At 37.2% G+C, this 26,011-nt stretch overlaps 1 protein-coding gene and 1 non-coding gene across 4 annotated transcripts; one reads left to right on the top strand and one right to left on the bottom strand.

The window, feature by feature from the left end:
* Positions 1 to 20,123: 20,123 nt before the first annotated feature.
* On the top strand, positions 20,124 to 20,206 carry LOC116263471 (small nucleolar RNA snoR116). Its single transcript, XR_004174677.1, has one exon. It is a non-coding gene; the product is annotated as a small nucleolar RNA snoR116 (small nucleolar RNA).
* Positions 20,207 to 21,451: 1,245 nt separating this feature from the next.
* On the bottom strand, positions 21,452 to 24,909 carry LOC116263030 (uncharacterized). 3 transcript variants are annotated; one of them, XM_031642599.2, is made up of 2 exons: positions 24,202 to 24,908; positions 21,452 to 21,969 (listed from the first exon to the last, which is right to left on the bottom strand). In XM_031642599.2, the coding sequence occupies exon 1, from the start codon at positions 24,814 to 24,816 to the stop codon at positions 24,217 to 24,219; it is 600 nt and encodes a 199-aa protein (XP_031498459.1). In that variant the 5' UTR covers positions 24,817 to 24,908; the 3' UTR covers positions 21,452 to 21,969; positions 24,202 to 24,216. The 3 variants fall into 3 exon arrangements, 2 of the variants coding, with proteins under 2 accessions (XP_031498459.1, XP_031498460.1); XR_004174552.2 differs by lacking the exon at positions 21,452 to 21,969 and adding an exon at positions 22,909 to 23,309 and having other exon boundaries at positions 24,165 to 24,908; XM_031642600.2 differs by lacking the exon at positions 21,452 to 21,969 and adding an exon at positions 22,909 to 23,309 and having other exon boundaries at positions 24,202 to 24,909.
* Between the last annotated feature and the right edge of the window lie 1,102 nt (positions 24,910 to 26,011).

Here is a 26,011-nt window from a genome sequence, read left to right as displayed (position 1 = left end):
ACACTTGAACAATCCATCAATGTATGCCATCATATTATAACTCTTAAGCATAGGTGTAAACCGAGACTCCCAAAGTAAATAATTGTTGGAAGACAGTTTTATAGATAAAAAATGCTAAAGACTGGTGGGAGCAAGTATGATGGAGGAAGTCAGACCTAAAAATGGTAGATTCATGGTATCTGATCCAGATCTTGGTGAAGCTGCAACTATGTTGTAGGTGTTCCCTTTTGGTGTTGATGATTGAGACGCCATTGATATATGCTGGTGCTCTGATGCCATGCAAAACATCACACCAAAAAATTAGAGAAGGCAAGATGTAACATGGTACAACCTTTTTAGGTTTACGTCCACGAAGAAATAATTCTCTTGCTTATTATTTTCTCAAGTCAAGAGAAGTGTTTTATATGCTTAGTTTACACATTTATCAGCTCCCCAATTATTGGGATTTACTTGATTTACACAACCAAGAGTTTTCTCATTTTGTGGAATAGTTACTAAACTGAGATTGTCTTTATCAACGTCAATCTTTCCTTCAATATCTCCTATGTTATCTTCAGCGACAATATTGGATTTGATTTTGTTGTTGCCGAGTTTGTTGTCGACAATCTTTCCTTCAATATCACTTGTGTTATCTTCAGCAACAATATTGGATTTGATTTTGCTGTTGCCAAGTTTGTTGTTGTGTGCCTTATTATGTCATAATGTTATGCTCAATTCATGATAATATAATGTGTCAATATGAACATTATGAGGCAGCACGTCGTATGTGGATAGCTTCAAAGACAAGTTTGGAGGCACTTCAGTTACTAAGCTTAGAAAGGTTGCAATCAAATTTAATTCATATAGAAAATAGTATCAACACACAATGAATCAACAAGCGATAAGACCACTACCAAATGATTGGGAACACATGAAAATTAATATAACTCATAATGAGAGCATAAAGACTTTTGATGAGATTTCTCATCACCTGGAGCTGGAATATGTGTGCCTTGAGGCTGCTAAGTCCAACAATCAGGCCTGCATATCTGAGAATTTTAGGAATGTTCATTGTCATAACTAGAAGGGAGGATTTGATCCAAAGAGGTTCAGGGGCAACCACATTAAAACATAGAGCAAAAAGAAGTATGACGAAAAACTACGACGTCGCAGAAAGCACACTGGAAAAAGGACAAGGAAAAAATAAAATGTTCTAATTGTGGTCCGCTTGGTCACTTCGCAAGAGAATGCAGCAAACCTAAGAAGGTGCATGAACCAGATAAGGTTTGCATCTCGATGACCTAGTCTGCTTATTCAGTTGTTTCTAGTTGTGCTCTAACTGTTGAATCTCATTCTTTATGGATTGTAGACTTGAGAGCAATAGACCACGTAACACGTGATTGTATCACGTTTGTCGAATATTAGAAAATCTCAACTAAAAGATTGTGGTTGTTCCTGGGAAACAACAGTCGTGCAGAGGTTTGTGGTATAGGAACCTGTCAACTATCTCTATATAGTAGACAAAGTCTTCTGCTGCATGATATACTATGTGTTCTTGATATTCGACGAAACCTTGTTTAGTTTCCACTTTACTAACTTTTGGTTATAGATTTATTTTTTAAGACAATTCTGTTATTGAAAAACTATGTGATCTACTATGGTGTTCTATCTAACGGTTTCTTTGTGTTGGATATTCGTTTTAATTCTTGCTATGTGAATGGTGAATATTGTAATACATATATAAATGTGAATGAATGTGTTAACTTGGCAGGCTCACCCGAGGCATACTGGACAAAAAAGGATAGATAGACTCGCATGTGAGGGATTATTGGGGTCCCTCATGAAATTTGACATGCCAATCTATGAACATTGCTTAGCAGAAAAGTCAACACGAAAACTATTTGGGAAGGCAACTATGGCTGATACTGCATTGCAATTATTTCTTTTAGACATATGTGGTCCTATGAGTGTAGCTAGTCGACACGAATGTGTTATATTTTATTACGTTTATTGATGACTACTCTAGGTATTGGAATGTAAATCTTATTAACCATAAAATCTGAAGCGCTAGATTGTTTCAGACGCTTTATGAATTTGGAAGAAATCCAACTTGATCAAAGAATCAAAGTTCTTAGAACAGACTGAGGTAGAGAATATTTGTCTTTGTCAGAATAGTTCAAGGAACTGGGTGATGAGAAAAGAATAGATGGACAATTGACCAGTCCTCATATTCTACAACATAATAGAGTTGTAGAAAGAAGAAATAGAACCTTAATGGAAACGGTCAAATCTATGATGGCTTAAACACAATTGCTTATCTCTTTTTGAGGGAATTGTTTATTGACCACGACACACATCCTTAACATGTTCCTACTAAATTTGTTTCATCAACTCATTATAAACTATGGATAGGCAGACTACCTGACCTTAGCCTTCTAAGAACTTGGGATTTCAATGGAATATGTTCACGATCCTTCTCATCTACATGGAAAATGGGGTCCACGAAGAACAAAATTCATCTTTATCAGATACTGTGAGCACTCTAAGGGATATGCATTCCTAGGTAGGGCTGCACACGAGCCAAGTCGAGCCCGAGCTTGCCCAGCTCGAGCTTGACTTGGCTCAAAGGGCTCGAGCTCGAGCTCGACTCGACTATATATAGTCGAGCTCGAGCTCGACTCATTTAACTCGTTTAGTTTAAGAATTAAACCAATAGTCGAGCTCGACTCGTTTAACTTGTTTACTGAATCAAACCAATTGTACTAAAATAGCTTCACAAAAATGGAGTGCCTTGCCAAGCATGTGGCAGACACAAAAATGCAGAAGCCAAGAATTCTGGAACATGTATAAGCATTTCCTACTTATGATACAAGCAATAGTGCATGACTTCATAGAAAATTAAGAATTTCTACAGCTAACAGTTTCATCAAAAAGATATATAAAACCACCTGGCATTAATTATGTTCAACAACCAATAATTTTTGGAATACATTATACATACAAGCAATTCCTGTATCAAGTTCGGGATCACAGCAAGAAGCATCTGAGGGGCACACTGGAAAATTTCAAAAATAATTTCGTGATAAACTTCTCCAAGTTCACTGCCTCTAGCTCCTCTATCAATAAATGATGATTCCAAGAACCTTCGGACAAAAGGCTCAAGCTTTTCTATGCAATTTTGGATGACAGAGACTGCAAGCCTGTAGGAAGCAGGAGACACATTCTGCAAGTATGAACATTTCAAGATCCAGGGTTAGTATCTAAAAACCTGAACTTCTATCTACTATGTGAAAACATCAATAAAATAACCAGTAAAGAACTGGTTTTATCCTAACCAACCAAACAAGCCTTCATAGTGAAGTGCACAGAAGCTAGCTGCAGAAATCTACATGGTTAGGACCAATAACTGTCAATGACTGAAGGCCACTAGGCCACTAACAGAACTTGTACCAACCTGAAGGTTTGGCAATGAAGCTCAAGACTCTATGAAAGAAGTTTCCCAAATTCTTCAAAAGCTCACCGTTCTATTTCGCCTGCAAATCTTTCCATGTAAACAGGGTATCTGACACCTAGCAGATGCAATATTAGTATGTTAGTCTATATGAACAAAGTTATGCAATCATGATTTTAGGAACAACGAAAGTAACAATGAAACTTCTTTTAGTATTGAATACCTCAGGCCGATTAGTTAGCAAGTAATAGCGCCATACTTCAACAGGAATATTTGTACTCGTTGCATCATTTCCAAAAACACCCATACCCTTACTTTTGGGAAATTTCCCTGCAGAAAATTTTGATGAAAATAACAAATAGGTCAACCAGCAGAAAGCAATGGACAGCAGAATGCAACCATAGTTTTACCTGTTAACATAGAGATTATGTCATTTCCCAATTGCAAAAGCTTCACAAGCAAGGACTTGGACTCATTTTCCACATGCAGAAGCTTCAGATGAAGGAGTTGTACTAAAAAATTCATCCACTTTCACCAATGGACGGTAAAAGGCTTTTAATTTTTGAATTAGAACAGCCTCCATATACAAGGCAACGATGCACCAGAAATTTCTGAAAGAAAGGAACAAAAGGTATACATATCCAAAGACGAACATGAATGATGCAAATCAGTATACATGTGAGGTTTGTTAAAAATGAGTTTGATTACAAAATGATTCATTCTGGTTCTCAAACAGCTAGTATTTGTTTTCGTCACACTTGATTAGCTATCCCTTGACTTCTTGAGGATTCAAAACATCTTTTCAAAGTTTAAGAACACAAAGTCAATAATGCAGATGATAATATTTAACATGGCTTGCTTGATAAAGAATCGCCTAGCAACAGACCAGAAAATGACCTAGTGCCTAATATAATAGCGTAACCAAGTATATGATGTTAGCAGATTTGTTCAATATAACAAATGGAAAGTGTATCAATCAAAGAAATTCTGAAAGATTATTCATAAAGAATTTATTTGTAATCCAGGAAAATGGTTAATAAAAAAAATCAAGCACGAGAATCATAAGATAAAGAATATAACCAATAAAAGTTTGATTGAATTATCATTTTCTGAATCCGCATAACTCAATGATATCAAATCGGGGCAAGGAAGAGGGCTAAATCCACAGAGTAAAAAATAAAAAATGTACGTTTCATGGAAACAGAGCTGTACTTGTTCCTGGGCTGCCAAGAAAGGCCAAATGACAACCATTTCACAAAGTCTGGCCCTGGGGTTTGGCTCCAGGTCTGAAGCCCAGACTAGTCATTATAAACAAATACATATACATCAATAGATATTTTAGATAAGCAAAATGAATTCACTTATGACCTGAAAATAAATTGCCGAAAGAGACATGGTATATCATAAACAAATCAAATGACTGCAGAAAACTAGCCCATCAAATTCATTCCAAATGAATGGGACTTCTACATAATTAGCTTGTTCAGAAGTATGTAAAAATATGTGAACAAATGTTTTGAGAACCCTCTCTCCTCTCAAGGAGCCAAAACTTAAAAATGAACCATCCCTTTCTCTAGCCACAATAACAGCAACCTCCTGAATAACATAGAAAAAAGGCTATGTCACATTATTGCCAAATTTAAAATACTGTTCTTAAGAGGTAAAGGAAAGTTAAGAAACGGTATCACTAACTCGAATTCACATACTCACTTCATATAGAAGCTCTTCACACAATCATGAGTCATGAACATTGGACATCAAAACAGAAAATTGCAGGGGGCAACTGAAACATACACTAGAATTACATTAGATCAAGAAAAAGAAGAAAACAAAACAACGAGAAAAAACAAGCATTACTAAGAGGCAACTTGAATCATTCTAATGATATATATTCACTTGATTCATCCTCAACCTAAAAGAAATACATATAGTCAATTAACAAATTATTCACAAAATATTTAATGAATACAATTTCTTCAAAACATACTTACTTTTGTTAAAACTTCATGCATTCAATCACCATCATTCTTTACCCAATAACCCAAACAAACCAAAGCTTCAACTGTTTTTGGCATCAATGAACTACAACTATCATTAACAATTCGACCTCTTGTACTAAATGCTTTTTCTGAAGCAACAGAAGTTATTGGAATTGACAACAGATCACGTGCCATTTGTGAAAGAATTCGATACTTAGATTCCTTATTCTTCCACCATTGCAAAATATTGAAAAAATCTTCATCACCATTATTATCATGCTTAATCAATCTGTCCTCCAAATATGTGTCTATCTCAGATTTGGTGACCTGAAAAGAAACATTCTCAGCTTTACCTATGAACTTAAAAAATAGTTTTCTTCCACCACGTGGTGTCTCGACTCTCTTGACCTTGAATACTAGAGGAATGAGTTGATGCAGTAGAAATATTGACATCCACTTCATTTCTTTGAATGTAACTTTCATAAACATCTTGTAAAGATTGTTTTATCATTTGCATTTGTTCTTCCCTTTCTTCTCTTGACTGGTAAATTCTTGAAAAGACAAATTCTGATAATGTGAGTTTCATGCGTGGATCTAATATGGATGCAATAATCATTAACAAGTTACATGATTTCCAATATTTATCAAATTTCTCCTTCATTTTCACTGCCATTGCCTTCATAAACCCACCTTCATTTTCAACCTTTTCCTGCAATATTTCTTTAACTCTCCAAATTTCAAGAAAATACAAGTTCGCTGTTGCATAAGATGACCCAGAAAATAAAGTGGACACATCATAGAAAAATTGAAGAAAATCACATATCACTGCTATTTTTTCTCAATCCTTAGGTCCAAGCAACCATACTAAGCCTGGGTCTTTCATGCTATATCTTGCAAAAGCATCTTTATATGCAAGAGCTGTTTTGAACATAAAATATGTTGAATTCCATCGAGTTGGTACATCTAACACTAACTTCTTTGTCGTTGAAATTTTCAACTCTCTAGCTGCAGCTGCAAAACCATGGATTCTTGAAGGTGAAACTTTGATATATTTTACTACATCTCTAATGCTAACGATTTCATCTATAATGGCACTCAACCCATCTTGTACCATTAGATTCAAAATATGTGCACAACATCGCACATGAAAAAATTTACCTCCATAATACAAGTTGATGCCACTTTTTTTCATGTTCTCTTTTAATTTTCTAACAAGAACATCATTTGATGAAGCGTTGTCAACTGTAATAGATATATTTTTTTTAATCTCCCACTCTGCAAGATGCTTAGCAATTACATTTGCTAAAACTAACCCAGTATGAGGTGGCTCAACTTCGGTAAAGTTGATGATACGTTGTTGCATATTCCACTCTTTATCAATGAAATGTGCTGTTAATGCCATATATCCAAGTTGTTGGTTTGACGTCCACATATCTGTAGTCAAAGCAATCTTATCAACACCCTTCAAGACAAGAAACAATTTTTTATTTTCATCTTCATATAATTTTATGACATCTCTCTTAACTGTCGTTCTGAAACTGGCACCCAATTAAGAAAACCAAGCCTAAGAAGGAACCTAAACCAACAATTATTCACTATGGAAAAAGCATGTTCTCCGGTTGCCACTAGTTTTGTAATTATCTCTCTTATTGCTTGAGCATCGATGTTGGAACCCATTTCCATAAGCTTCTTCGTGACATTTGAAGTATTCCCATATTTAAAACTTAAAATCGTTTGCTTTTTGTTAGCAAAACATGTCAAACATTTGTATCTTCTCATTGATGATGTAGAACCTCCTGCACTTATCAAAAATAATGTACTGCAGTACTTACATTTTTTTTTTGATACAATTTATAATGACCTCGTCAAAATCATTCCATATTGTAGAAGTCTTTGACCTTGATCTTTTTGCACCACTTATACATACTTCAAGAGCATCTATTGAAACTCCTTCATTTTCAGTGTCTTGCGAATCCATAGGAGTTTCATTAAAATAATGTACTCCGATTGGGACATCATCTGAACTCTGTCTCGAATCACATATTTGTTTTCCCTTATCAATGATATTTCTTCCTAAATTTGTCATTCTTCAAACTAGTGTTTTTCCCTTCTGATCAAGCTATTCTCCTATTTGAACATGAAGTTTAACAGAAACATATTACAATCTAAGGGAATACCAACAAAAGACATCCTTACAATCTAAGGGAATACCAAAAGAAGACATCCTTACATAGACAGAAGACATCCTTACACAGAATACCAAAAAAAACTACTTCATCATTGGGATAAATATCATAAAATGCAAGGGAACCCAACAGTCCAACACAACCATGAGAACAATATTTATCATTCAGAAGCCATGTGAACTAGCAACCAACTAATATTTATCATTTACAAATGGAGTTGGTAACTTTCCCAATTCATAAGTAGTTAATTGCTTGGGAAGGACATAAGTGGAGGTCACTTATTATGCCTCTCTTCTACATTGCATGTAAACAGCCTAAAGTACTTAAAAATTAAGCAGCTCATAGGCTACAAATATGTGTATGTATTTAATACACAATTTGTAATTAGAGCAAGCATTGGGGATGCCTTAAACCATAAGGCATCTATTGCCAACTTCAGTTGCAACACCCACCTATAGGAATCTATATATATATATATATAGATTCCTATAGGTGGGTGTTGCAACTGAAGTTGGCAATAGATGCCTTATGGTTTAAGGCATCCCCAATGCTTGCTCTAATTACAAATTGTGTATTAAATACATACAACAAATAGTATGTATTTAATACACAATTTGTAATTAGAGCAAGCATTGGGGATGCCTTAAACCATAAGGCATCTATTGCCAACTTCAGTTGCAACACCCACCTATAGGAATCCATATATATATATATATATATATATATATATATATATATATATATATATATATATATATATATATATATATATATATATACATGTGAAAGTTAGGAATCGGCTCTTGCTTTTAAGATACGGTAAGGGATCTAAAAACCACAAATTCAAAGTTAGTTGAAAAGGAAAATAAACAACTAACTAAAGAGGAAAGAACAAAACTAGAATTTCTAGTATAACTGAACCACACTTGGTTTTGCTTGCATGCATTGATTGATAAGAACACATTCACATCGATTTATTTAAAAACATAATACAAAATCAGTTGTCCTATCAGAATTTCATATTTATCTCAAGCTTCTTTTACACAAATTAAGAACTAGCTGCATACAGCAATAGTTTAACAAAGCAATAAATGAACAAACAGATAACTTCTAGGATGTACAACATCAAAAACTTTAATTATTCTCTTCCACAATAGTTGGATTCAAATAGGGTTTTAAGATAGATATGGGTCAGACAGAGCAAACAAACATTGAAAGCTTGACACTTTTTCAAGTACTTCCCAAAACATCATGGGTTTGATTATGAAAAAAAAAAATCATCCCAAAAAAGCAAAAATGGGAACCATTAACATCAATTATCATCCTTTACCATGTTGTTGATCAAGGCAGTCCTTAAGTCAGTTGGATGTTGAAAATGAATGTATTAAGGTAAATTAAAGGAAAAAGTTTACATGGAAAATAAATTGCTATAGCAAAAAGGATCCAAAAAATTATGTTGGCAAGTTAAATAAACTATACATGCCTGATTTCCTGGTTTCAAAGTATTTTCTTGAAATTCAGAAACATGGAATTCACAAATACAAAAGAGCTTGTTTCAAGCAAAAGGTTCCAAAGGACATGAGAAAATCAAATTGTTTCTTGGGAATAGAAGTTGACATATAGAATATGAGCTTGTTCTTCCACGACAAAATGCTTCCTTGATCTCTTAAAAAGTAAAGTAAACAGATATCAGTAATTGCAAGTGTTTATTGACTATTGACCCTGCCCATCAAAAACTTGATGCTAATATTAGGTTTTATAATCATCCAACTCAATAACATAAAACTTGTTGGCATGTTGCAATATTGACAGTTTACTTATAGCATGTTCCCAATCAAATTTCCCGATTTATACATCAGCCAAGACTCGCTATATAGGGAGGCTCCAAAAAAAATCTTGTGATACCTTAAAGGGAACATCTGTTGATGCCTTATGATATCAAAAAACAGACAAGGTGAAGGCATAGTCATGGCTATTCCTTTTTCATATGTGGATTGGACAAGAGATCCAGATGAACAAAAGCATTCCAGTTTTATTGAGTTCTGTTATAAATAACTTAGTTTCCTGGTCAAGTTACAAACAAAAGGCAGTGGCTTGATCGATAAATAAGATTCAATACAAAGGGATGGTTGCACTAGTACGATTTATGCAATGACTCATAAGTTGCACTAGTATGATTGTCATTTCCTATTTATACTGTTACATATTATGCCCAATTCATTCTATGTAACTGTTTGGCATTATAAAAAGAAAAAAAAAAAGAAGTCAGGCTTTCCCACATCAGGAAAAAAATGACAGTTCTAAAAAGAATTTCTTCTTCATCATGTTCCTCTGACATACGTAGTCAAATGCAATAGCCAGAACCTAAGCAATGTACCTTCAAAAAGGGCTAGACTGGGATCTAGTGCAGCCTAGGCAGGCCAAAAGAATAACTCGTAGGGAAAAAAGGGGCAGACAATATTGAGTTAAAGTTAGATTGTCAAACATGTGTGAAGCACAATAACAAATATTGCAACACACATAACATATCCAATAGCAACAACGAAATAGCAAAATATGTAACTGTGACATGTCCTAAGTCCTAACATTTAGTAGCCAAAATCGCTAGGCAGGCTTAGGAAGTGGACCCTCAAAAAGGGCTAGTACAGACAACAGAATATAAACAACATAACAGTATATAAAACAGTAAAAGAAGGAAAGAATAGGAGGAAGAAGTAGAGAAAGGAAGAAGAAAAGAAAAAGAAAAAGAAACCAAATTTACATGTATTTGTAACCGAGCCTACAGATGTGTATAAGATCATTGTAAAGATCATTGCTCAAACCTGAAGCTTCTTTTGAACTAGTAGACCGTCCTTTGCAAACAACGATACATTAACATCAGCAAATCAAATTTAATAAAGCCAGTCTGTGCAAGTCAAAAGTAAGAATACACACGTAATATGCACTTGTGTATGTGAGAAAGAGAGAGACAGGTAGGGGCTCGAAGGAAGGTACTTGAAAGACGCTCAACATTGATCAAAGCAGCAGGTCACCAGAATGGCGAAAGGTCTCCGATACAGCTACAAGACACCATAGAAACCAAAATCCCCCATCAAACGCGGGTTTAGACATTATGAGTCATAGAGCAACCAAGAGAGAGAGAGAGAGACGAAAACAGAGAGAGAGAGGGAGAGATGGACGGCAGAGCCACACCTGGAACAACCACAATGGAGAAGCTGGTTGAAGGAGGAGAAGGACATTGCAGTCTCGCATAAGCAGGTTGACGCCAGAGAAATGGGACACTTCCAGAGTAGGATGCGCGGTGCGGCCTTTGAGTTGGATGTCACTGGAGAAGCGGAGATGCGGCGGGAGAGCACACTGACGCAGGGCGACAGCCGGTAGGAGCGCAGAGCACAGGCAGAGAAGAGAAGGAGAAGTCAGAGAGACTGAGAGAGGGAGAGTCGGAGTCGGAGAGAGGGAGAACGAAAAAAAGAAACATAGAATGAAAAAAAGAAACCCTAAACTTTTTTCCTGCCTGAGAAGAAGTGAGACAGCTGAACCGGTTTTTTTAAAACTGGTATGTTAATCGAGCCAAGTTGAGCTTTAACGAATCCACTAGAGTGAACTCGAGCTCGACTCGATTAGTTAAACGAGTTGACTCGTGAACTCGAGCTCGACTCGTTTAACTAATGAAGCAGCTCGAACTAGCTTACGAGTCGAGCTTAAACGAGTCGAGCTCGAGTAGCTCGACTCATTGTGCACCCCTATTCCTAGGAGAAAATAGCGATGAGAGTACTAATGAAAAAGATTCACGAGATGCCACATTCTTGGAGGATGAATTTTCTATAAAGGGTGATATAGAGAAAAATATTAAATTATATGAAATTAGATGATCTGGAACAAGTAAATAATATTGTTCAAGAAAATGAGACACACCATGAGATGTGTTAGTTGCTCCTAGATAGTGGGAGTAAACCTCATATAGAACAGGATGTCAGCACTGTCACAATGCTTCATCAAAGTACATGGAAGAGTATTCTGCAACGCAAATTTGATGTAGAAGGATAAGCTATGATGGTATCTCTTGATGATATTGACATTCCAAAAATTTATGCAGGCTAAAAAAAGTGCAATGGAAAAAAAGATCAAATCTATGAGCACCAATAAAATCTAAGAACTTGTTGATGTTCTTCTAGGATGAAGAGCTATTGGGAACAAATGGGTTATGAATATAAAGAGAAATGCTCAATGGTCCATTGAAAGATTTAAAACTCGCCTAGTTGCAAAAAGATATAGACAGAAAGAGGGCATAGACTAGAATGAAACTTTTTCTTCGATAGTCAATGTGACTTTTATTTGCCTCATGCTAGTTATCATCTCATATATGAATCTAGAATTATATCAGATGGATGTGAAGACATCATACCTTAATGGAGAATCAGATAAAGAAATTTACATGGAACAACTAAGGAGTATATTACCAAAGGCTATGAGCGCAAAGTTTGCAAACTCAAACGATCCATTTATGAGCTGAAGAAATCATCCAAGCAATCATATTTGAAATTTCATGAGGCCATCATTTCAAATGGTTTTGATTTGATTGATGAAGACCATTGTGTTTATATGAAATGACAAAAAGAAAAGTTTGTGATTCTCTCATTGTATATACTATTAGCTAACTTGGAGTTACTGAAACCAATCAAGGATCAATTGTTCATTCATTTTGAGATGAAGGACATGAGTGAAACAACATTTATTTAATGAAACTAAAAGAGATCACTCAAAAAGACTTCTTCCTCTCTCATAGGATTCATACATAAAGAAGGTCCTTATGCGATTTAATATGCAAAGCTGCAAATCAATTAGGTACTCTAATAGAAAAGGGTGACAGTCTATCAATAAAAATGTGTCCATGAACATTAGATGAAAAAAATCAAATGTCATGAGTGCCACATTCCAATGCAGCAAGCAGTCCAACATACCTAACAATATGTACACAACCTGACATTTGTCATGCAGTTGGTATGATCAGCCAATACTAGTCAAATTCTTGATATGCTTATTGAAAAGCAGTTAAGAGAATTATACCATACTTTAAAGACACTAAAATTTTGACTCTATGCTATCAAGGTGGTATATTGATGCAGATGGAGAGGAGACCCCGATGAACAAAAATCCACATCAGGATATGTGTTTTTGCTTAATCATAGTGCATATCTTGGTGTAGGAAAAAAACAAACTTGTGTAACTCCATCACCACAAAAGCAGAATTTGTAGTTGGATCTATGGTAGTGCAAGAAGGTATTTGGCTAATGAGACTATTTAAGCATCATGGGATTGTCATGGATGCAAATGTACCAATAACTATCTATTGTGACAATCAAGCGGTGATCATGTATGTGAAGAATCCAAAGTTTTATAGTAGAACTAAACACATCAATACCAAATGTAAGTACCTACAAGATATTTGTCCAGAAAGAAAAAAGGTTGTTACTAGTATATAAAAGTTGAAATTTTGTGTGACAATTCCTTTCAAGCATGTCACGTATCCATGTTAGGTTGTGTAATTAGGTACCTACGAAACACATTGCTAGTGTATTCAAAAAGCACGTTATGTCAACGGGACTTACTAGTATATAAAAGTTGAACTTTTGTGTGACAATTCCTTTCAAGTATGTTACATGTCTACGTTAGGTTGTTGAATCAGTTAGAGATTGTTTGCTCATATGAACTTATCATCTAAGGCAGTATGCGAAAGACGAGCTAAGATGAGATGAACAAGACCTAGAGACACTTACTGATAAGTAAGACATGTTTTGTATATTGAGATGTCAATGAATCTTAGACACAGTGCATTGGTGGCATCTTGTACATATTTATATTAACACATCACCTTGATTGAATCAAGATGAGGTCTTACACTAAAGATCGTAAGACCGACATGATCTTATAAAATAATGTATCCATGGTACTGAGATATGACGCCTCAGATTATCTTAATTGGATTGAGAGGGATATCTTCTAGAACTTGAGTCGACCTCTAGAAGATGTAGGACTTTCGGTAATTTGTATTGCAAAATTTAATTATCCAATGCATGCACAAATCTCACAATGATGAGACAACTTTACCGTAGTATGTGAGACATACCACATATATTAGCAGTATTCAACAAATTCAACCATATATGGGAAATGAAGGATGATCCATGCTCCTTCATTGTATGGGTTTCATGGATACTGAGTTTGACATTAATATATGTATCCAATTTTTCGCCCTCATGAACTTTCAATAGCATTTTGCACTGAAGAATTAATGATGCCTTGAGTGTGCTGCCTGAAGATTATGAATGATTCGGTCTGATGGGGCATATTGGGAAAGCAACTAGTTTTGATTTAATAAATACATGTAGAAGATGAAGATCATTTATTGTTTCACATATGCTTAGTATTTACTGTCAAATACATGTAGGAGAGGAAGATAATTTATTTTTCACATATGTTTATTATTTAATGCCGACAAAATTGAATTGTCTAAAGGATTGGCTAGATTCAATACTAAATAATATAGGCGTATAAGAGTTCTGAGTCTAACGTGTTCAGCATTATCATATGAAGAGAGATTGAATATGTTGAGACTTGTGAAATTGAAATTTGATCTAGGGCATAGTAGATTAAGCCACTGTGCTACACTAACTGATACACAATTAGTTATTTGCATCCATGCACGCGGGTTGCACAACCCTATCACTAGTATGTTGTTCAAGGGTAAGTGTTTATATACTTTGGGAATAGAATAAACAATCTACCCATCATGTATGAGTGAGAGAATGTTCAATTTTAGATCTAGGTCAGCCGATGATGGTTTAGATCCAAAATCTATACAGTAACCCCAAAGGAGTTACATAACCATCCGCTTATCTCGACCATGATTTTGGGTGGTTATTGAAAGAGATAATGAATAAGGAAGAGTAAACCAAATGAGAGAGGACGGATGGTATATCCTTGATACAGTAAGGGTTGTGGGCAAAGAGTTTTTTTCAGAAAACAGTTGAAAACCAGTTCTCGTTGAGCACAAGAGTCAGCAACAAGTTGATCTGCATGACCTGAAACAACAAATTAAGGTATGCATGCATTGCTATTTCTGTTTGTTCTTTTCTATCACAAAGAGATTTAAGGGTAATTAGGCTTACAACAAATGAATAGGTTAGTTCTCCATGTTGGTTGCAAAAAACAATTTGATCACTAAAGAAGGCATTGATAACCCCAATATTGCCTTTCATAATATTAGAAATGTGGTGGTTCTAACAAATTAAATAGTGCAATGCAACATATATGCATATGATATGAATTTTCACCCAAGGGAGAACTAACCAACAAAACCAATGAGGCAGATTTTTTTTTTTAAAGGCCATAAGCTTTCCAGCAAAAGTTCACTAAGGCAAAATGTAATTTGTATGGGTATAATATAAATTTTCACCCAATGGATAACTAACTAACAAATCACCATGATGTCCAAACAAGCTTAGACCCCTACTAATTTCCATGGAGAGGTCAAATCCCTTATCACAACTATACAAAAGAGCCCTACAAGAGTAGATTATAAGAATGCATATGCTCAAATGGGAAGTAAAACCGAGCACATAGAGAAAGGAGCTTTTAGTAAAAAAAGAAAAAAGTCAGTGTATGTTGGGTAAATTCTAACGATGGTGAGACAAAATCAGCAATTTCTGATAAAAACTATTGACATGAGAAACATAAATATGGTTACTTTGTTATGAGAAAATGTTCAAGGTCTAGGTTTGATGTACATCAAATTGAGATCTACAAAAAAGATACAAGTTTAATATCCATCAGCTTCACATTAACTTAGATAATGACTTTGCTGAACTTAAAAGCGAGTTTGACTCAAAGTCCAACAAATCTTCTTTGTCTGCCCGATGCATATCCAATGACAATAAAAAACAGAAGTGGATAAGACGGGTTCTATTTATTCAGCTCCACATTAAATTGCCTAAGGTCTACATGTTTGACCAGAAGCAACCTTTTACTCAAACATCACTGGGTGGTACCTGCATTAAGGAGAAACCTGAAGATCCTTGCTTCCAGAAAAAGTGTCATGAACTGGACAAGACCAAATCCACCAGTTACATATAAGCAATAATTGTAAGGCAGAACCTATTTTCTGGCATCTTGTGCATATTCCAATACTTCGCATTCAAACAAAGATGATTTGGCAAAATAAGGTTGCACAGGATTTTTCAAACCTTGCCCCCTCAGCCAATGAACTCAAATGAGCATATCCCACCAGTGAAGATAGAAAAAAAAAATCTATCAAGTATTTGGGGAGTATAGCCTGCAATGTATATTCATGGGCTCTAATCATCTATAGCAGCTAGCACGAGAAAATGACAAAAAATGAAACGTTGGAATCCTCAAAAATACCAAAATGCAATAAAAAAAATATTAGTGTTCCCCATATGTTAGTAAAACCAATATTGCATAATTTAACTACTTTGTTCGAGAATAAGATATGTCTTGCCTCAAGGGGCATAGTGTAGCTGGTTGAGCTAGGGGTCTGTACTAAGGCAGGTCTCTAGTTTGATTCCCGTGGGCGTTATGTTCCTGTGTCTTAAGGCGATAGGGCGCGACATTTAAGCTGAAGGGTGCACCGTTGCTATCGCTGACAACGACGCAGCTCAGGACCCCGGAGGCAGGAGGAATGGGGGAGCCTTCGGGCCTTTTCGGGCAGTGGGATTAATACCCCTTGCTCACCCGAAGAATAAGATATGTCTTTCCATATAAAAAATATATTAAACCCAAAATCTTTTCATGAAACATTGGAATCCTCAAAAGTACAAAAATGCAACAAAAAATATTTGTGTTTCCCATACGTTAGTAAAACCAATATTGCATAATTTGACTACTCTAATCAAGAATAAGATATGTCTTTCCATGTAACAGAAAATCGTTTCATGAAACGTTCGAATACAAAAATGCAACAAAAAATATCATTGTTCTCCATACGTTAGTAAAACCGATATTGCATAATTTAGCTACTATGATCAAGAATAAGATATGTCTTTCCATGTAACAGAAAATATTGTAAAACAAAAAATCTTTTCAAAAAGTTCTAAAATCCAAAGAATGCAGAAAAATTGGACAATAGAATTCCATCTTCAAACGGCATGCTTTAAATGAAAAAACATTAATACCATATATGAATTTCAGAAATAATTGCAGGAAAATTTTGATTGAGCAATGAGAAGAGGCACAAGCTATGAAAACCAACACAAAACCAGCAAACTTGCACAAATTAATCTAACATCCGAGCAGTAGCAGAGCCAGGAAAAATTCTCGGAGGAACTTTGCTAGCTTGCAGTAGATCCTTGCATCCTTGCATGATCAGATAGACATGAACCTTAGGTAACAAGACGATCTCATCAATTGCACCGTGAAAGGGGGAAATCATCCAAATGCCAAACAAGGGGGAAAAAAAAAGCCAAATATGTGTCATTTACCTTATTGGTCGATGGTAAAAAAAAAAAACAACATAAACGATTATTAGGCGACGGAACTCCTTCAACAGGCCAGGCCAATGGTTGATCGAACTTCACAGCAGCCCGTGATGACTTTGGCACCAACGTAGAAGCCAATGGGTTGACGATCTTCACGAGCATAAGTTTTGGTTCGTATTTCACTCCCAACAGCCATGAATGTTGCCATAACAATCAGGTTTTTTGGAGAAATGATAAGGCAGTTTCCTTTCACACTCCCGATGGCTTTGCTTAGGGTACATTTGTTGCGCTGGAAATACACTGTTGAAGAGGAAAAATTTTCAAATTTTTAAAATTTTTCCGTTTCATCTGAAAAAAAAATTCAACTGTTGAAGAGGATTCCGGAAAAATATTTTCCGAAACATCTTTCCACGGTGAGAGGTGAAAAGATTTTTCCAGGTTTTTTTTGCCCGTTAGGGCATGCACTCTGGCATCTTTTTCTCTTTTCATTTTCATCATCAGTCGTCCTCATGCTGCTGCTGCCTCAATCCCCTCGTTGTGTCAAGTGTCATGTAAATCTAAAAATATGTTTCTTTATTATCAAACTAATAAATAATTTTTTAGAAAGCTCAATCATCACAGCCACATCAAAATGAGATTTTTCTCATTACTTTATACCATGAAACTTATTTTCCAAAATATTTTTCCAATTATAGGTTTGGATCCATCAAACGGACCCTTAATGGAAGAGGCTGGACGAAATGCCAACAGCCCTCTGCCCATTAGCGGTTCAACGAAATGGCATGGTGTATTTATGAGATAATGGCTAAACTGGGGGAACATAAACCACCCACTAAAAGCAATAAAATAAAAATAACTTTTAATTAACAAGATCATTATAAAAATAAGAAAATCTTTTTAATTCCTTGCAAAAAAAAAAAAAAAATACAAGGGTTACATTAACTTCGGTAGAGTTGTGTACAGTACACCCTTCTCTTTTACTACTCCATGAACCTGCCTAAAAAAATGGGATAAATACATAAGACACCATAGCAAATATTTCACAAATTTGCTCCATTTTGTAACAATATGTTACTGCCACCAAATGGTTTTCTTACAATTCAAATCAGTTTAAAATTTCACTTATATACAGGTGTGTGCCAAGCTTTGCCTTTTCTTAAAGATTTCCAAAAAAAACTCATCTTTTTGTAATTTCCTTGTGAAAGGCCACACTCTATTAACTTGAAAAACAAAATAACTAGTTAAAATGCTAGAAGCCTATTGTAATTTAGTGATAGAGGGTGACTAAGAAAATGTTGCTGCTAACATTTTACATATATCACGTAAATTTAAGACAGATTCCTTGAAAAGTAGAACTTTTACAGTTCTTACTTGTAAGGAGAAGGTAGGCCCAAAAATAATAAAAAAAAATGCATATGTAATCAAAATATCAAGCAAAAAGATTATTAGTACTGGTTTTGGAGTTCTCCTTGTCCTAACTTGCTGGTACTCTTTGATTAGTTTGGCCCAAACTAGTCGATCTGCTATAGATGCACTTCCAGTGTTCGATTGAGCCCCTATTCTATACTCATTTATCAAATCCAATGACGAAAACCTAAACTCAGTCCAAATTAATTATTAGCATGGGTTTACTTCCCCGGGGTGATTGGGGGCATGAAGAATGTTTGTGCGGGATAAAAATTTTGTCCCTCGGCAACATGTAGTTGGGTACAAGGTTCGTGATGGGTAGGGTTTGGACTGGTTATTTGACATTTGAACTGGCCTGTCAGAGTTGAATATTGGAAATCCAACGTGAACAATCAGCTCACTGAAAAACTATTTGTGCATCACTGAAAAACTATTTGTGCATCACTGATGTCTTCCTTATTAGCTTTTAGTCCGTCACCAATAACTATTAAAAATTCTTGGCACGCTAGAGGTTTTTGAGATGTTAAAATATAAAATGTTAAAGGTTTCAGATATGATTGGGCATCGAACCCTTACTAGAAAGACATAAAGTTGACTGTTGGGTTTGGCTCGATAACTAAGCGGGCCGAGCTGGAACCGCTATCAAGAGCTTCTTGTTATATATAGCCCGGCTTTGACAAACCTTGAGCCAACTTGACCCACAATGCAATACACTTAAAAAGTTGAATCAGCAGTCCAAAGCTCCCAAGTCTAATCGCATTTGGGTGGGCGACTTGCTTCTTATGCCCAAGATGGTGAAAATGAAAATGCATAAAAAACAACCTAATTCGTTTGTGTCAAGTCCGAAACTAGTTACCAAAGTCCGGGTCCGTCGCTATACGGTTCCGCCCAAAATCCAGGGCGAACTCTTTCCCTCGGAGCGATGTACTGCAGTGGAAGACCATTCATCGTGTATGATGGACGGCTGATCACGCATTCGTGGGATTAAGTAACCACCATGGAATTCACCGTCCATCTCGGAAATGGACGGACATGAAGCACGAGACTCTACAGGGGCATGCGACGAAGAGGAGAGGGGCATCCGATGCGATGCGACGCGCCAAATTAGGGTTTCGCTACGCTCCATCTCTCTCTATAAAACCCCTCGCCGGCGCTGCATCCTACCACAGAATATGAAAGTCTTATCAGGCGGTTCGTCTTCTCCGCAAGCACTAGACGTGGATCTCTCTCTCTCTCTCTCTCTCTCTCTCTCGTGTCACGTTTTGATTCTTGTTCCTTTTGTTTCTGTTTTCCTCTCCACTGGCTGGCAGATCGTGAAAGCAGATGAAAAGCAGGGGCCGCTTGTGATGAATATGGATTGTCCGTACCATCAGAGGTGCTGGTCGAGAGATCAAGCACCGGTGATGTCTATTTCTCTAGCTTTACCCTGAGGCTCCCCTCCTCTTTCTTCTCCTTTCATCCTTCAAACACGATTTGTTTCTCCTCTTCGGTTTTTTGTACCATTGGTTCCTTTTTCCCCCTTCTATCCGATTTTTCTCCACTCTGTGTTTCTTTTAATGACTTCTCCGCCTTTATTTTTTATCGAATCTTCGAGCGTTTGTGTTTTCCTTTTTTTCACGCTTGGCAAGGGCAGTGATGAACTAATAAAGATACCATCAAACTCTGATATCTTACATGAGGGACTCAAAGTGCCTTTTATCTTCTGAGCCTGTTGTGTATACATCCTTCTCTCTCTTTTTGATTTTGTCTGATACGTCTATGTTGGTTTTAACGTTTTGGTGTTTTGAGGTTTGATGGTTTTGTATTTATTTACTTGGTGTAAAGTGGGGGCTTACTTTTCTCCGAGAGGTTTTTTCGCTTGTGGTGATTGTGTTAGGGTTAGGGAAGGCAACAATTAGAGTCTCTGGTGTGCTTCTCTCAATAGCGCATTCAGCGCTGTACGTTGCCGACAGGAATTTTGAGTCTGAGATTCTGGGAAATTCTATGTTCTGCATCATGGTCTTTCCATTCTGATGATCCTACATTCTTGCTTCCACAGAAAGGAAACGCCTTGTTGCAGCAAGGCGCCGCAGTATTTTCATTTCGAAACAACCTTTTCCTACCACAGTTTTTCAGTACAAAGCCACACGCTTTTTGAGCAAATCTTATTAATCTTATTGATACATATTTTGAGGCATTCCAAATTTCTGTAACTTGCACCAAAGTTTTGCAAAATTAGATTTGTGGAACTCGTGCATTTTAAAGCCAACGGGAGTTTTGCTGATTGCTTCACTTTCAGGTGCCCTAGTTCATGATTCCGTGAGATTGGCACACCCATGCCTACCCTAATCACTTCCTATAAGATTAAAATGTTGAACCGCACCATTTTCTAATGGTGGGGACGGCATTGGCTCACGGACACAGCAAACAAGAAAGAAAAAAGTTAAGTGAATTAGACAAAAATGTTATCTCACGTTGAAGGCCTAATCTAACAAAAAGATGTAAATCGTTCAACACAACAGCATTGGAGGCCAGAATCCATATCCGCAATCGGAAATCTTTATGGAACCTCAATGGTACAGTAAAACTGTTCTAACGTTTGATATTCAAATGAACTCCAAGGATCACAAGTTGATATTTCACCTTTGAAATATATACAAAAAATTATTCAGGAAGTTGACCTTTCTACGCTTAGTTTAACAACATATCATGCACATCTGCAAAGGACTTGCCCTGAGGAATAAGGGTGTCTTCAACAAATTGAGGTCAGGTGAATAACGTTTCGTTAAAACACACAAAAAAACTGTATTTTCCAATGTAACAAGTAATCATTAAGAATACTTGTATGGATACTGGTGTGGATCAAGAAACGAGAGATCCCCAAGATAAGATTTTGGGGGGAGAGGTATCCATGGGTGCTGACAGTTATCAACAAAGGCTTACATTTGTGCATTGAAAAAAATGTGAATTAAAAGAAAGATGTACTGAGAAACAAATGTACTCTTGTAAACCCATGATCATTTGAATTTATTTAATAAGAGTACCACGCCTCCACTTACTGATCACAATTCAACGTGAGGGTAGAGAAAGGCGTCATGGACGAAGCCTTTCCTTCAGCCGAATCACGTATTCTGTATGTTGCTCGTTTCCTATTCAAGTTGTTTATTTTCATCCGGACTCTGTAACATCCTGCATCTTACAATTCATATCCTTCCTTAAAGGTGAGTTCATAAGGCAGAATGTAGGCATATACCATAGCAGGGGGATGTAGGCATTCTAGAGACAGCTAAAGAGAAACGTTTACGGTATGACCTGACAATGGTCGGCTCTTGCTATTTATGGTCACGCCTAAAAATCATGAATACCTACCATCGAGTCATGGACTTCAGTTGAACAGGACGCCAATTTCTCCAGTTTACTTCTGCTCCTCTGGAGTATACATGCGATCCACCTTTTATAACTTGTTCAAAGAAATTTGACGGGTTTCCCTCATTCTGCAATCACATGGATGTCAAAAAATATTTGTTTCTGAAAAGAGAAACGCTCAACTTAATCTTCTAGCCTTTGTGGTTGAATCAGAATACTTCCATCTTTAATTAAAGGTAATCAAATCCTACTGGCAAAAAATAAAGGACGACTATATACTATGCCTACAGCTTAGACATCCCTCGAAATCCAGAAAGGCAGTAGAAGCACTTGTAATACAATACTGTAAAACATTATATATCATTGCTGAGAAAATCTAAAATATGCAATAGATCCAACAGCGAATAGACTGGCCTTCACCTCATGTACAACCAGTAGCAAAAATTTTGAATTTGGGGTTCACAGTAATTTTTAATTAGCTGTACTCGGGACCGCAGGAAGCATCTAGGGATGTGCTTATACCATCCATAGCTGGGTGTGGAGATCATTTGACAAGGTTATAAGGTGTTCAATATGAACGTAAACGTGCCTAGCAATAAATTAGTAGCGTGTATATGGTTATGGGATATTATAGATAATGGGAAGAAAATGTTTTCTCCACTTCCAGTGTTTATCCTTCTCTATATGTAGCCAAAAAAAAAACTGAATGGTACAAGATATGGTCTGCATAGCTAGTAATCCTAGCAATATTAGAGGGCTACACAATTGTTCGGACTAGGCCAGATGCATTTATTTATTGAGCAAACTTTTGCCAAGAAAGATGCAAGCTGCAACCATGCAGATCTAAGATGGCCGCTGATCAGTTCAGACCTTTGACAAACTTTGGCATAGCTCATTCCCATCTAGGGATGTGATATAGGGTGCTTAAAAGTTTCTGACTAGAATAAACCTCAACGGTCAATGTTCTAGAAAATAGCCCTGAAACTTCTAATCTGCAGCTTAACATAGTAAAACACCTGGTTAGAGCAATAAGTTTGTTACAAGCCATTATCAGTGTGAGAAGTGCATACTTAAAAGGCTTTTTCCTTCTGAACCATGTGAAAGCACTTGCTATTCTACTAAATTGGTCACAGTCTCTTAATTCTCATAACTAAATGATGATTAAAAGAAAAGATACAGCAGAAGTGCAACAGTAATCAAGGAATTAGAAAGAAGTTGTGGACCCTTGAATGATTATTGACAAAGGAGCTTGTCTTCCCAAATCATAGCGTACTTCCCCAACAAGGTTTTATCCATGTAGATTATTGAGAATAATAAATTACCGATTTCTCCATTAAGAAAGAAGTTGGCAGACTACATGGAATCTTGCTTGTTTAGAAACTACACTGAATCTTCTAGGAGAGAAATGGAGAGTAAAGCCAACTACACCAGTGAAGGGCAGGCAGGTGGAGGACACTGCCCTATGTAACTGCAAGTAGAAATCTGATTAAGATGACAGGAACCACAAGATTATCATGTGCAGATGTCTTAGATCAAACAGTGTACGAAAAGATTCACCATGTTAACTGTCTTTTATGAAAGGCCTATCAAGTATAAACATCAAAGAAGAGTTGATAGAAGTATATGTCATTGTAAACTACTTGTAGTAGGGAAAATATGCACACAAAATTTAGTCAGTCCTGCGCTGGAACATTATTATCTGGCATTGGATCACTTCAACATTCCCTGGTGGATGAAAATGAGCATCATGGTAACAGATCTCAACAGATAAGAAATGTCAGATTGACGGGCAGAGCAGTAACTAACATTGCCATGTAAAACCATGCAATCCTAAAGTTTCCGTTCTCATACTTTATTGGTTCCTTTCAAACCTATGTGGCAGACATTGTCAAAGAAAACCGATGCTTTTAACTGGAGTTTCCTCGCACTCTATTTCGTAATGATTTATAAGTTTAATGCTGCAGTTGGAACATAGGCAGCACGTATTTTGCTCGTTCTGAGCATAGGTATCCATCATCAAATTCAATAAACGGAATGCTACCAAAGGCATACATAAATGGACACACTACACGAAACGGCGAATATCTCAAACTCATGAAAAAAGAAAGAACTCCTTAATTATTCATCAGTTAATATCTTTTACCACTAAAAAAAATTATACAGAAGGCAAAGCAAAACTTATTAGAACTAAACCAAATCAGACCGTCTAGGTCCGTATCTCCGAGTTTCAACGAAAAAAGCAAGGTGCTTATCTTCGACGAGAGCTAACATCGCCAAAGAAAAACGAAGGGAAAAAGAAAACCCTAATTTCAACAGATCATACCGCATAAGAGAATATAGGAATTCCAAAGTACCCATACTTGGAGATCAAGCCGTCAATTGCTCTTCGGATCCGGCATCGGGAACAAGCCCGTATTCGCAGCTCCCCGCGGGGGAGCAAACCCCAGGAACTTCTGCAGGTTGGTGCGGATGCTGATGGAGCAGAGGAAGTAAAGGAACGCCATGGAGCAATCGGTGGGGTCGTCGCCCGCCAGACCCCGGTGACTCATCTTCTGGAGAAAGCCCACGGGGGAAAACGGAAGCTTCGCGACGGGCTTCCCCTCGAAGAGGGAATTGAGGAGACCGAAGACGATAAACAGGACGACGGCCACAACGGCGCCAGACTTGAACTTGGAGAGGGAGAGGTCGCGGCTCGATTCCTTAAGGCTGGTCTCAACGCGGTCGATCTTCTTGGTCTTGGATCGCTTGGCGAGGGAAGAGGTGGAAGCAGACGAGGCCGATGAAGAGGCCGAGGAGGAGGTGTTCTTCATGATCTCGAGCTTCTTGGCAGCCTTGTCGATGGAAGAGCGGAGCGATTTGTAGGAGGAGGTGCGGTAAATGAGGAGCCAAGAGATGCCCTCGCAGAGGAATGCCGTACACACGGAGATGCCCACCACCACCAAGCTATCTGAGTATTTGGAACTCGCCATCATCATCTTCCTCCTCCACCCCTTCCCCTCGTTCTCTCTCTCTCTCTCTTTCTCTCTCTCTCTCCCTCCCTCTCTCTCTGGTTCGCCGGTGGGCTCACCAATATATTCAAGTAAGGTTCCTGAAACGCAGGGTGTGTGATATGGCATGGTGCTGGGCTCGGTACCGCGCTGGGTGCACCCGGGGCGACAGACAGAATAAGTTCGTGTACGCCAACATCACTCATTTGATTAATAACTCATTTGGGGGACGTTTGATGGTCAGAAATATATTTCTCAAAAAAGATTTTTAGAAAAATTGTATATTTTTCCGTTTTTCCAAAACAGCTCTGTTTGTCATAGAGGAAATATTTTTCTGGAAAAAAAAAAATTCGTGAGGAGGAAAAGGGTGAGGGAAGGGAAGGGAGGAAGAAGGAGAAAGATGGCCATCACCGATGATGGCGACCAGGGCGTAGATGGAGAGGGAAAAAAGGGTGGGTAGCAGGCCTGCCCTTTCTCCTTCCTTTCCCATCAGCCACGAATTAGAGGGGCTTCCACCCCTCTCTTTCTCCGATTGTGAGCAGCGGATGCCGCCGGCAGAGGGTAAACCCTCTGCCTCCTCCCTTCTTCCCTTCTTCCTGCTCCCTTCTTCCCTTCTTCCCTTCTTCCTTCTTCCTTCTCCCTTCTTCCCTTCTTCTTCCTCCCTCCTTCCCTTCTTCTTCCTCCAACGGTCAAAAAAAAAAAATTTCCGAAAATTTTTTTTCACCCTTCTGGTTGGAAAATTTTTTCCAGAAATATATTTCCGAAATCACCTCCAACGGTCAAAAAAATTTATCCACGTTTGATGGAATGAGAAAAATTTTAAAAATTTGAAATTTCTTTCCTCCACTACAGTGTTTTTCCAGCATAACAAACACCCCCTTGGTTAATTCGTCTTAATAGTAATATCAGACATGCTCACAGTCACAATCCAGGTGCACATCAAACCATGATATCAAAATACATGAAACTAAAACGTTCAAGTATTTGAGGCCACACGTGGGTGCACATCCACAATAGCATGGATACAAAAGTTAATAAAATAAAAGAAAACAACAATGTGCAAACACAACTATCTCAATCTCCCAGCCTCTAGTCTTGATCTGTGTTGATGCAGAAAGAGCGCCTTACCCATCATGTGGTCCTAAAATATCAAGTTTACTTCACTAAAACTAGAGAATCCCTT

Source organism: Nymphaea colorata, chromosome 10 (assembly GCF_008831285.2).
Source record: "Nymphaea colorata isolate Beijing-Zhang1983 chromosome 10, ASM883128v2, whole genome shotgun sequence".
Lineage (NCBI taxonomy): Eukaryota > Viridiplantae > Streptophyta > Magnoliopsida > Nymphaeales > Nymphaeaceae > Nymphaea > Nymphaea colorata.
Note: the sequence above shows the minus strand (reverse complement) of the source record. Positions and strands in the feature narration are given on the sequence as shown.

What these genes read in the sequence shown, in the direction of transcription:
- LOC116263030 (XM_031642600.2), bottom strand. Translation starts at nt 24,816, where the DNA reads ATGATGATGGCGAGTTCCAAATACTCAGATAGCTTGGTGGTGGTGGGC.